Source organism: Podarcis vaucheri, assembly GCF_965113315.1.
Source record: "Podarcis vaucheri genome assembly, chromosome: 10".
Classification (NCBI taxonomy): Eukaryota; Metazoa; Chordata; class Lepidosauria; order Squamata; family Lacertidae; genus Podarcis; species Podarcis vaucheri.
In genome coordinates this window covers 53,155,458-53,168,376 of record NC_138748.1, presented here as the reverse complement: position 1 = coordinate 53,168,376, position 12,919 = coordinate 53,155,458, and the positions used below count along the sequence as shown (strand labels likewise).

The following is a 12,919-nucleotide window of genomic DNA, read 5'->3' as shown; positions in this document are numbered from 1 at the left end:
TGCCCTCTAGAGGCAATTGCCACAGCCCATTTAGCTTGGCCAAAAGGGATGATGTAAGTGATAATCCAACAGCACTGGGAGGGCACCTGCTTGAAGGGGGCTGAAAGAAGGAGCAGTGAGACAAGCTTTTCTTTTTAACAACACCTGCCTTAGTAGGGTGGATTTTAAAGTGTCTTCCCTCTTGGGAAAACTGAGGTTCTGCCAGAAACTTAGCACTGGTTCCTCAGTTATCAAGGTGGTTTAGGTGAACCAAGACACTGCGGGGAGATGATTGTGCTTTGTGTCCAAGAAGTCACACACAACTGCCTGAAACATCAGGAGAGCACCAGAATGATGAACACAAAATTGAGCTAGACAGACATATAGACTGAGCTGGTATGAGGCACCTTCCTGTCCCACACTCTGATCTTGTCCTGCAATCTAGTATTGTAGAACAGCATACAGGTGGGTCACACCAAATTCATGGTTATATTGAAGCCCATCAGTTTTGGTCAACACTCCATATCAACTAAGTGCGCACCCTGAAAATGTGCTTCAGCATTTTCTGCAGTGGCCATAGCTTTTAGACATATCCAGTTGCAGGATGGAACTGTCTATTTTGGCTAGAAGCTGCATCTGAATGCGGGCAGGTAGATAGTGTGAATTGTCCCACTAGATCTCTCCTGTCCCTGTGGTTGGGTTGCTCAGATCCAGCCCTCAGTCTTACGGGATTATCTTCATAGATAAGTGGTTCCCCAGAGGTCCTGGGTACATATAAAAGTTGCCTCCCCCGGGTCCTGTGCAAGTTTTCAGCATTTCCTCAGAGAACTAGTTAATGTGAACAATGCTTACATTCTCAAACTCAGGTATTTCTTGAAAACCAGATGGGGAATGGTACCCATAGGCTTTCCAGTTTACAGGCTAACCATTTTGTGTGTAGACCCTGTGACCCCTCCAGAAGATGTTCAACTGCAAATCCAATCACCTCTGATGATGTTGGCGGTGGGTGATGGGAGTCCAATGACATTTATAGGACCACACAGGCACATGATGATCACCTCTCCTATATCACCACATCGAACCATTCTCAAGAGAAAAGACTGGGTGCTTGTGTGGCAAACTGTACTTGAACATCTAAACCTGTGAATTCTAGTGTGGTCATTTGAATATTTCTAGCCAGCCGCAAAGCTCTGCATCAGAGATCCCCATTTTGCCAAAACAGCAACTAAAACATACAAGTAGAATCTGTAAATTTTGCATAGAAAAATATCAAAGGGAACGAATTGTACACTTGTATCATTTATGTGATCCAGGGTATAAATTGTGACTTACGTTCCTAAATAGATTATTTTGTTACTTTTTGATATAGGACTAGAGTGCTGGTGTTCCATCAGGTGAAATAATTAGCAATGGAAGGGTGATTGTGCTGCTGTTGTGCATGATCACTGTGATAATTCTACAGGCACTTAAGCCTTAATTGAATTATTATAGTCTGCACTTTCATTATTTCCCCCTTTGATCTCACTGTTTAGTTTTCCTCTCTACATACCAAAATACATTAGTTAAGGTGGTAGTCAACTAAGTTTTACTCAGAATAGGCCTGTTGAAAATAATGAACATGACTAAGTTAAGACCATTCATTTCAATGTGTCTACTCTGAGTAAGGCTTAGTTAACAACTAAGCCACATTCTGTATGATGGCACAAGATTGTTGTTGTCTTGGGGACTATTAGGAAAGAAGAAATCTAAGTAGATGGTGAAAACTGTCAACATGTTCAAATAATTTAAGATAAATAGCTGGTTTTTAATTTAAGTTACATTTATTTTAAAAGACGTTCAACACAAATTTCACAGGACCTTGTTTCTGATGGATTTCTCTTTTCCTTTTTCTCATTTCGCAAGAAATCAGATTTGGATCCGGAAGCCCTGGCTTTGAACTCCTGCTTGCAAAGACATCCAGAAGAACTCCACTAGTAAGTAAATATGAACTTAGGGAAGGGCTGCATCTCAGTGGTACAGCATCTGGTCTGCAAGCAGAAGGTCTGAGGTCCAATCCTTGGCATCTCCAGGTAGAGTTGGGACTATCTCCTGCCCAAAATCCTGGAGAGTCACTGCCTGTCAGTAAATGCAATACTGAGCTAACTGGACCAATTGTCTGACTCCATATAAGGCAGCTTCCTATGTTTTGTAACTTTGGAAAAACAATCTCCTCCCCCCTTTAGTCACTATAGCAGTGGCCTACTGTTTCACCTTCAAAAACTACAAGGGGGGAAATGGCCTCTTTCCAATTAGCAATTAGAGGAGAATTATTTTTGTCACCGAGTGGGGAAAAGGATGCTAAATATACAGAGTCTTATGCTTTGTGTGCAGTGGTGGGAGTTTGCACAATGGACTTGTGACATGAGAGATCCCAAGTTCTTCGTGGATATCCTTCCTGATGTGGCAAATTAATGTTACTCACTCACTTGACTGACAGCCAAACAGCGTCTAGACAGCATGCACTCCTCAAAATTGAAGGTTCAAACAAAAAGAAAAGAAAAGAAAACCCCACGGATGGAATAATTCCTAAAAGGGGAACTTAGGCATTTTAAAATTTGACATTTAACCCAGATTTATCATCAAGAATTGGACGATGTTGCTAAGAATAGCTGAAGAATAATAAAGAAGGGGGTGGGGAGCACATCTTCAGCTTGGAGTAAAATGGAAAACCAACAATTTGCATCAGCTGAAATCTGGCTCGGAAGCATTTGCTTCAACATTAAATTGCACGGTAAAACTAGCAGATATAAAGGGAAAGCTAGCGCAGAATCGAAGCATATGCACAAATAAAACACACCATCTACATGCTAGTCAATGATTATGCAATATTAAGAAGCGTCACTGACCGAAGCGTGACTTCCATAAATATAGAGTTTACAATAATGCCCCTTTCTTTTATAAGCCCACCCATCAGCTTTCTTTAAAAAAAATAAAGAAGTATAATTGCTACAAGTATGTGGGATCAATGACAGATGATGTCATGGAGTTCAATACACAGTGTGAAATAACCACTGCTTAATGTTTGCATGTATAGCTGTTCTTGAGAAACCCTGCAGGACAGCAGCCAAGGGCATCGTCTTCAATTACCCAAACAGGCAGCTAAAATTTTAGCAGAGGCCCTTGGCGGGTGGGGAAACCATTGTTCTACAGCAGGTGTAGGGCTGTTGCTTCCATCAGCCCCAGCTAGCATGGCCAATGGCCAAGGAAGTGGAGTTGCAGTTCTGCAAAATCTGGCAGCCAAAGGTTCTGCACACCTTTTGCACTGTTAAGATATCCATCTATGCAACTGCTTCCAATATTAATTTAAGATGGTGACTGGTATGGAAAGTGACACACAAGTGTAGCCAACAATCCTCATCACAAGTTATTCAGGAAAGGGTGGCAGATGTTTGCTGAATTTTCCGGAGACAGAATCAGCCCCTGGCACTCAGGAGAGGACGTTGCGGTCATTTTAGCTTGCCGTAGCAGAGAACAAGTAGAACATGAGATTTAAGCCTTTGTTGGTTTTCACCACAACGTCTGCTTTAAGTGAGTGCATGCACAATGGAACAGAAAGCGTAATAGGGCGCAAAGAGGCCAGGGTAGTGGGTGAGGACATTGCATTGCATCAATTTTTAAGTTGAATGTCAGGAGCCTAAAACAAGTTATAGATTTTTTTTTCAAAAGTCACCCAGAGCATTTGAGGGATTTCACGTCCTTTGCTTGTCATTCCGGCTGCCAGCTGATATCATGAGGCAACTAATAAATACTATTTACAACAGGAGGGGCGGCAGGGATGGCAGAGGAATCTGAGTCGCCTGGGGACCTCTCGCCTGTATGAGAAACGGGTACAAATTGGTTTCTCCAAGCAGATTTGGTTCAGGCTGGCTCCATTTTCTCATGCAGACCAGACAAGAAAGAGACTAACTGAATTTTGTCTGTTTTCTTCATGAAGACAGATGCAGCAAAGGAATCAGTGACTGCTTTGTATTTCCAGCATACAATTGGTACATGCTCATAGAAGGGAATGGAAAATGCTGTAAGGGGGAATGAAGGCAATGTAGCTTTTGCTACTGAACATGGGTGTCTTTGGTTAATAAGGTAGCATCAGGAAAATGAGTTATTGCATGACCAGGCTACAAGACATGGAAACATGTGGATTTGACCGATTCCTATCAATTTTGCCCTCATTTTATAGGAAGGGACAAGTTTGTAGTCCTCGTGGAGGGAGGAAAAAGGTTTAAGGCAATGCTGGCTACAAGATTTGAGACAGTGCGATCCTACAGATGTCTACACACAAGTAAGTTCCATGTTTAATGAAGCTCGCTCCTAGATAAGAGAATATAGAACTGCAACTGGTTAGGGTAGAAGACTCAATCTAGCACATGCACCAGTGTTGCATGAGGGATCCTACACTTAGAGCTTGCATTGAGAGAAAAGTTCCCATTCCTCACATATAGCTTAGTTCTCAGTGACGAACACAATTGGAAGTTTTCCAGAACAAGCATCATAACCTCTGTTAACCTATCAATTCCTGCCCATTTTCACCACTAAGGTAAAAAATCAAAAGGAAGTGCCTTCTTTGTGGTTGCATTTCTATTGCAAAACGGGGGCGGGGGATGCAGAAATGGTCCAGGACAAATTATCAGGAAAGCGTAAGAGACATGTTTGCTACACCATGGTGACATTTCCCTGTAAAAAGGATTTGAAGAGTTTGGATTTGATATCCCACTTTATCACTACCTGAAGGAGTCTCAAAGTGGCTAACATTCTCCTTTCCCTTCCTCCCCTACAACAAACACTCTGTGAGGTGAGTGGGGCTGAGAGACTTCAGAGGTGTGTGAATAGCCCAAGGTCACCCAGGAGCTGCATGTGGATGAGTGGGGAAGCGAACCCGGTTCACCAGATTACGAGTCCACTGCTCTTAACCACTACACCACACTGGCTCTTATAAAGGAATAAAATGATGGTGTTAAGAGTCACCTAATCAGGGGAAGCTGCTCTTGGATGAATTCAGAAAACCCTCTATAAGTCATTAAACCACTTTTGGACATTTTGTTACCCTTTAAGAGACCCGAAAGAAGGCATCTAGTCATTTTTGCGGTGATGGTGAGGACTGCTTAAGTTATCCCTTCTGCACCTCCACTCAGAGGCATGCCTACTCCCATCATCTTCCAACAAGCTCTCCTTCCATTCTTCCCCTTGGTTGTAGAAGCAGAAAGGCAAACTGAGTAGTGTGAGTCGGAGGCTGGGGGTGGGGAGAGGAGGGGAGAAAAGAACATGGGCTACAGAGACCAAAGCCACTTCTTCCCAATCCAGTGCAGAAAGTCAACCAGGCACTTTCCTCGTGGCCTCTGGATTTACTGACAGAGACAAGTTCCTCAGACCTTTGGTTGGAAGAAAGAGAAAGGGTGGGAGGGAATCCCTTTTTTATTTTCATCTCAAGATGTAGCATTAACTCTTCTGTCAATTTCGACAATCTTCAGAGTTTCGTTTGCATCCAGCTCTGAGTTGACTCTGTAAAGCAAATGTAGGAAAAGAAGTGGCAGTACAGTCATACCACATGCTATGTTTGCTTCATGTTACATTCTTTCAGGTTACGTCCCGCGGCAGCCCGGAAGTACCAGAAAGGGTTACTTCTGGGTTTCGCCACTCGCACATGCACAGAAGCGCAAAATGACGCCGTGCGCATGTGCAGAAGCAGCGAATCGCAATCCGCGCATGCACATACGTGCCGCTGCAGGTTTGCTCTTTTCATGTTGCGAACGGTCCTCTGAAATGGATCTCGTTTGCAACCAGAGGTACCACTGTACTACAGAACGGCAACCCAAATCGCAGTGCAGGCTACTTTCTCCATTGCTCTTATCAGCAGCCGTGGCAATTTACACAATGCAAGCATGTGCTCTGCTGCACAGCAGAAAGATCTGTGGCAGCCTTCCTGCCAGCCTCGCTCCCTGAAACCATTTTGAACTGGAGATGCCAAGATCTGGCACCTGGGACCTTCTGAATGCAAAGAATGCCGGACGATCCGGAGCTGCAACGCTTAGTCATTTATTTGGTTAGATGGATCCCCGAAAAATGGAAAAGGCATCTCTAATTAATCAGGCAGTGTTTTTCATTTTTTAAAAAATAAAAATGCACAACTATTTTTAATGCATTTTTTTTAATACCAGTGCCACTTCTAAGATTCCCACCTGCACAAGAGAAAAGGAAAGAGCCCATCTTCTCCTAAGAGATGCCTGCAATTGTGAATACATCGTTGAAAACAGAGGTAGCCACCCAATAATGTTCTCCAAAAGTTGCTGGACCACAACTGCCACCGTCCCTGGCCATTACCCATTCCTGTGGGGGCTGATGGGAACTGGAGTCCAACAACATCTGGAGAGAGCTCTATGTTGGCTACCCCAATCCAGCCCAGCTCCTACTCAGTACAAGAAAGCCACAGCCAGAACATTCCCAACAGGTGACTGTCCAGCCTCTGCAAGGGGACCTCACCATGCCTTTCCATTGCTGAACAGTGTTTACCCTTAAGAAGTTTCTTCTCGTGTTCAGCTGAAATCCACCCTCTGATTAACTAAAGCATCATCTGGACAAGGGCTGTGGCTCAGTCGTAGAACATCTGCTTTGCATGCAGAAGGTCCCAGGTTCAATCCCTGGCACTTCCAGGAAAGACTTCATGTCTGAAATTCAGGAGTGTTGCTGCCAGTCAGTGTAGGGAATACTGAGTTAGATGGGTCACTGCTCAATGGTCTGACTTGGTACGAGGCAAATTCTGCAATAAGCTTTTGAGAGCTCATCCAGAACAGTAAAAGGTTAAAAAGGGGGCTTTGGGAGATATGGGTCCTGTCCTCCCCACACCCTCATACACTGTCATAGGAGCAGTAATCACACCATTCAAAGTTGGAGTTTACTCCTTATTAGCAAAAACACAATTTCCACAGACTTGGCTGAGGATCAGGCCTAATGAGCACAGCAGCTCATTCCTGGTGGTCTTCCTCCATGAAAATCAGTTGCTGAGACTGAAAGTCCCCACTTCCTCACAGCCGTCTAGATCCTCTCCAGGGCTTTCCCAAAGGAATCAGAGACTGTGCCTGCATGAAGCCTGACACTGCTCTGCCCATTTCAGCCCTCTTCTGGTTCTGGGAGATGGGGGGTGGAGAGAAGCTTGTGGCAGCAGGAGGGAGAGACACCCATGACTCTGCACCAGCCTGATTTGTTTCTGCCTCTTGGCCTACCTCCTCTCTTGCTTCCACTTCTGCCTCTTATTCTTATTCTCTGCCAGAAACTCTTCCTGCTCACTAAACCCTGCTAGGTCTTCAGCTTCTGACACCTCCTCTTCCCAGTCTCCTCCCCCTGACCACTCATTCTGGTACCATAACCACTCCCCAGGCTCTAAGACTTCTTCCTGTGGAAGTTCCCTAGCTGGTTCCTCCTACCATTCCTCTGTGTCCAACCAGCCCATGCCCTCCACTGCCTTGCCACCCACTCACCTGTGCTGCTGAAACTCCACCAGCAATGACTTCTCTAGCCTCGTTTCGTTGGCTATCATGATCTCTGTGACTTGGTCATGCGGTGACCTGGACATGGATTCCGAAGGCAGAGCTGAGTGCTTGGAGGCCTCCAGGTGCCTGTCCCAGCTGTTGCTGCGATCTGAGAAGTGCTGTTCCTCCAGCGGGTGAGGAGGCCCCTCATAAGTCAGAAGACTCCTTGACCTCACTGTACAGAAACAGGTAGGAGGGAGAGGGGGTGAAGAACAGAAACCATTTTGGGCACAAAATGCAATGCAAATCCCCTTATGTCAGATCTAGCTCCTTAGGGCAGAGGCAAATCGTAGCTCCCTCTCCTTTTGGAAACTGAATATCTGCAGAACCACGAGAGAGATGCTCACTCACCTATAGAGGCTGTATATGACTCTGGGATGGAATGCTGGGATGGCAGCACTGCCTTTGTGATGGAGGACGTGGGACCGTAACTTTGGGAAAAGCTGCCAAAAATTATTGCGAAGCATAAAACTACCACCTGGCGGGGGGGGGGGGAGGAAGGAAAGACACAGAGACTCAGTTACACTTGAGCCAACGAACAGAAATAAAGTCTTACAGCTCAAACATCAAATACAGAGCAATATCAAAACCAAGAAAATGATGTGTGGTTCAGAGGTGATTTCCTTCCCCAGGCTGCATTAATCATGAGACAGGATGCTTGAAACTAGGAGCGCAGATGCAATCCAGATTCAGCTCCACAGAAGGAGAGACGTTCCACATTAGTATGGCAATGCTGGAAGCTCTGCAGCCATTCCGCTCAGCCGAGCTACTTACTCGCAAAACTCAAAAAGGTAGGAAATCCATCTTGGCTAGACTAGGCTGTGACATGAATTTCAATGTTGTTTCATAACATCACAGTGGGCACTTCCCAGGCTCCTCGCGACTCAACAGGCACACACAACCATGAGTTTAAAAAGCAGCCTGACAGGACATGTTGGAAGAGGGAAAGCTCAGGCAGGAAGGGGAGAATTAATAGGAGCTCAAAGTGGGGGCTTGACTGGTAGATGCAGGGACAGCTGCTTAAAAAACAAAAACAACACCAAATTGCCCCTGTTGGATTCATACAGCAAGGACGGGGGGAGAGAAGCACATTTCAGTTTTCGCCTGCCAAATAAAGCCAGCCTAGAAGCAAATGAAACAGGTCTCTGGGGACAATATGACTTTGCAATGATGCCGAGGGAATTGCATGGTTGAATGCTCACTGGCCAAAGAAAGCTAGCACATCAGGAAGAAGCACTTTTTAGCTTGAGATGAGAAGTGCAGGGGGGTTTTTATGTTAGGCAGAACATGTCATATTGGGGAGAAAGAAAAGCATACAGGAGATCTGAGATGGTTATTTTGGGCCCAGCCCGCTGTGCAAAAGTTAAAAAATTGCATTTGTTGCTCTACACACTTCTGCCTTTGGCATAACCCACTGCTGGCATGTGGCCCCTGGGCTGAAAAAGGTTCCCTGCCCCTGCGCCCCACCAAGATGCAGTTCCAGCTAAACAATGTGACCCATCGCTGGCCCAGGGAGGGACCTAAGGAGAAATGGAATAGGCAGGACTCACCATGAGGCAGGTCCCCGTTTGCGTGCCGGCAGCTTTGCACGAGCGAGACACTTTGCCAGCCACCATGGCTTGGAGCCTCTGCAGTTGCTGCAGGAGTGTTCTGAAAGATGGAGAGCGGCAGAAATCAACATGCGTTGGTCTGGGATTCTGCATTTCATGCACCACTCTTGTTCTTTGCCCTTTGTCATATTCATACAACACTTCTTGATTTGTTGGGCCTGCCAATGAAGAGGCACACGCCCAGAATACATAGAGGACTGTTTCTTCTTCTGGGGCCCTAGATCGGTTGAACCTGTACAGAGCAGAGGGCTCCTCCAGACAAACTGTTCATTGAGCATTCATTCCTACTACCTTGCACAAAGCTTACATGGAGGTTAACCTATGTCCGGCCTTTCTTGAGCATGTATCCTGATTCGTTTGGGATTAGGTTGCAAGAGAAGGAAGATCCATCCTGATCTGGTCACAGGGTGTTTGTAAGACCGTAGGAGGAGCTTGCTGGATCAGGCCTATGGCCCACAGCATCCTGTTCCCACAGTGGCCAACCTGATGCCTTTGAAAACCCGTTAATCATAAAGCCTCATTCACACTTTTCAGGGGATTTCCCCATCACTTTCCTAACTGCAAAAGTCTTCTTTTTTTAAAGAGGATTTGTTGAACTAGGGCAGGTGTGGAAAACCTATGGCCCTCCAGATGCTGCTTAACTACAACTCCCATCATCCCCGACCACTGGCTACATTGACTGGGGCTCATGGGAGTTGTAGGTCAGCAGCATATGGAGGGCCACAGGTCCCCACCCCCTGTGCTAGGGCAACTGAGCTCAGTCCTCAACTGTCTCTGGGTGCCTCCGGACTGTCACTCTTCTGTGAGAAGGATTTAAGTGTGTGCCAGCAATTTGGGTTCGACCAATTACGAGTGGGCTAAAGTTTTCTGTTGACCTGCCACAACAAACCACTTAAAAAAGTAAAAAAACCAACAACTGCACACTTTATCTGGCAGCCTATAGTTTCACTCACAAGGAAAACAACATATATGTTTTCAAGATGCATGAATTATATTCTACACCATGAATGGACAACCTGTGAGCCTGCAGAGGTTACTGAATTATCCCTAACAATTGGCCATGTTGCTTGGGGCTGATGGGAATTGGGAATCCAAGTGAACACATTCCCCAACCCTCTTCTACACACTTCAGTCCGATCTTTCTTTACATGCTCAAGTTACAAATACATCCCCAGAGGTGCCTTTATAGCCAAATGTAAATTTGCCTTTTAAAAAACCCCAACAACAACAACAACAACCAAGCACCTCTCTAATTATGGTCTGAATGAATTCAAGGACTCTAGAAGTTCAGGCTTAAATTAGGACTCCCAATGCTCCCACCAGAGATCTATGTGGACCAGAACTCTGCCCTAAAAAAAATCTGCTCACCTGCAGCCTCCTATTTTGTAAAATTTAGGGGCTTTTTCTCAATGAAACAAGAGCCTACTTTGAGCAGAAAAGTAGTGAGGGAATGCAGTGCTGAATCCATTCCCTAGCTGCCATTTCACAGAACCAAATCACTCCTGCTTACACACACCTACCTTTCTTATGCAAGCATCCCTCTCTCTGTTTTGAAGCCCATGTGGGCAGGACGTTGCTGGAAACTGCAGGAGGTGAGAGTGCCCCTGTACTCAGGTCCTGCTTATGGGTTTCCCACAGGCATCTGTTCGGCCACTGTGAGAAGAGGATGCTGGACTTGATGGGTCATTGGCCTGATCTTATGTACTTTGTTAGGGACGCGGGTGGCACTGTGGGTTAAACCACAGAGTCTAGGACTTGCCAATCAGAAGGTTGGCGGTTTGAATCCCCGCGACGGGGTGAGCTCCCGTTGCTCAGTCCCTGCTCCTGCCAACCTAGCAGTTCGAAAGCACATCAAAGTGCAAGTAGATAAATAGGTACCACTCCGGCGGGAAGGTAAATGGCATTTCCATGTGCTGCTCTGGTTTGCCAGAAGCGGCTTAGTCATACTGGCCACATGACCTGGAAGCTGTACGCCGGCTCCCTTGGCCAATAAAGCGAGATGAGCACCGCAACCCCAGAGTCGGCCACGACTGGCCCTAATGGTCAGGGGTCCCTTTACCTTTACCTTTATGTACTTTGTTAGGAGTGGCAAATTGTTGGCTGGAGAAGGGGGACAAGAGACCCTGACACGTCTCTGCTCAACATTCCTCTGAAGCAGCTTTTCTTTTTATACAGAAGCCAGAATTAGGGCTTTGTTGCACACTGTGATATGCTTGAGTTGCAGAAACCCCTTGGAGATGGGAAGCTGCCACCATGTAATTGAAAGCAGAGGGGAAAAGGCTCCACAAATACGCTTGCCGTGTTCGCCGCGGGGATGGCTCTTTCTGCCCTCTGGCAAGTATCCCATCCGTCATCTAGCATCACCCAACGCCAATTCTTCCTCTCAGCCAGGCCTGACTCTTGGGGAAAGAGACAGAATCTCTTCTGACTTTGCCTCCAAAGCTCAGGGCGAAGTCAGAGGTGAGACTCTGCCCTTTCCCAAGAGGACTGTGGTGGTGGTGCGGCAGGAGACCACAAATAATTCCCAGTTTTCCTGGCCAGCCCAAAAGTGGAGACCCCGTAGGCAGGGCTGGGAAACCCTGGAGAGTTGGGGTCAACAGTACTGGGGTAGACCCAGTCTACAAAGCTCTGATTCAGCTTAAGTCAGCTTCCTATGTGCACTGTGCTGAATAGGAACATAAGAAGAGCATCAGCACATCTAGGGCAGCATCCTGCTATCACAGTGGCCAACCAGATGCCTGTGGGAAGCCTTTTAAAACAGGACTTGAGCACAACAACTCTCTCCGCACCTGGGATTTCCCAGGAACTGGTACTCAGAGGCATAGCTCACTGCCGCAGCATGTGCTTTGAACGCAGGAGATTCCAGGTTTAGCATCTCCAGGTTAGAAAGGATCAGGTGGCAGGAGAGGGGAAGGACCAAAGGAATAACAAGAAACTAAGATGAGCAGCTCATGTGCTGGGTCATGGCTACTTTACAACTCAGGATAAAACTTCTATCAAACTTGAATGCTTCATTTGGATATAAAATGTGGTGCTAGGGGAATAAATCAAAGTCAAAAGCCTCGCTCATCTGCAGAGAAAAGACATTCTTCAGTTTACTGAAAACAATTCATTTTGGCAGCTATCTACTGAAAATGGAAGGGGTAGGCTGAGTGAGAAAAAGCCATTTAAGAAGTTAAAGAGGGAGGGGGTGGGGAGTAGATGATACGCTAAGAGGCCCCAGCAGTGCATCTTACTAAAATTCACAACGGTTTTGGTAAAGCAAGTAGATGCATAGCTCAAAGACGTGGGCGGGGGGAGGAGAAAAAGGTGAGAGCATAAAACAGGAACTCTGATGCTGAAAGAAATGGCGATCTTTGCCTGACATACTTAGTGGGTGCAATTCAAAAAAAACTGCCTTCTCCAAAGCAGTGTGTGTGCACGTGTGTGCGCACACACACATTTGCACTTCCCTGGCCAATGAGGGCTCAGCCATTTCACAGCTTTGCCTCCTGCCTTCCATTTAGCTTTATTTTTTCATTGTGCCCTCAGGGTAAGTGGTCCATGAGGTGCAAAGTGAAGACTACAGGCAGCCCCCCCCCTTCCAAAGATTGACAGTCAACAAACCAGAGGAGTGTAGCCTACAGGAGAGAATTCATGATCACAACTGAGGTGACCCAGGTTCAGAAGTTCACTGGCTGGCCTTTGGCCAGTTATTCTTGGCCTAGCTTAACAGGGATGTTGTGTGGATAAACAGGATAACTCAATCTACTAGCCCATCCACAGAAGGAA

At 46.2% G+C, this 12,919-nt stretch overlaps 1 protein-coding gene across 2 annotated transcripts in view; it reads right to left on the bottom strand.

The window, feature by feature from the left end:
• Positions 1-1,490: 1,490 nt before the first annotated feature.
• The window catches only part of CREB3L2 (cAMP responsive element binding protein 3 like 2), a 78,764-nt gene continuing 67,335 nt past the window's right edge, over positions 1,491-12,919 (bottom strand). For both annotated transcript variants that reach the window (XM_082240549.1, XM_082240550.1), the window contains exons 9-12: positions 9,089-9,188; positions 7,890-8,016; positions 7,488-7,713; positions 1,491-5,514 (exon numbers count right to left, since the gene is read on the bottom strand). In XM_082240549.1, the coding sequence (XP_082096675.1) occupies positions 5,439-5,514; positions 7,488-7,713; positions 7,890-8,016; positions 9,089-9,188 (529 nt within the window). In that variant the 3' untranslated portion in view covers positions 1,491-5,438. The remainder of the gene's footprint in view (positions 5,515-7,487; positions 7,714-7,889; positions 8,017-9,088; positions 9,189-12,919) is intronic.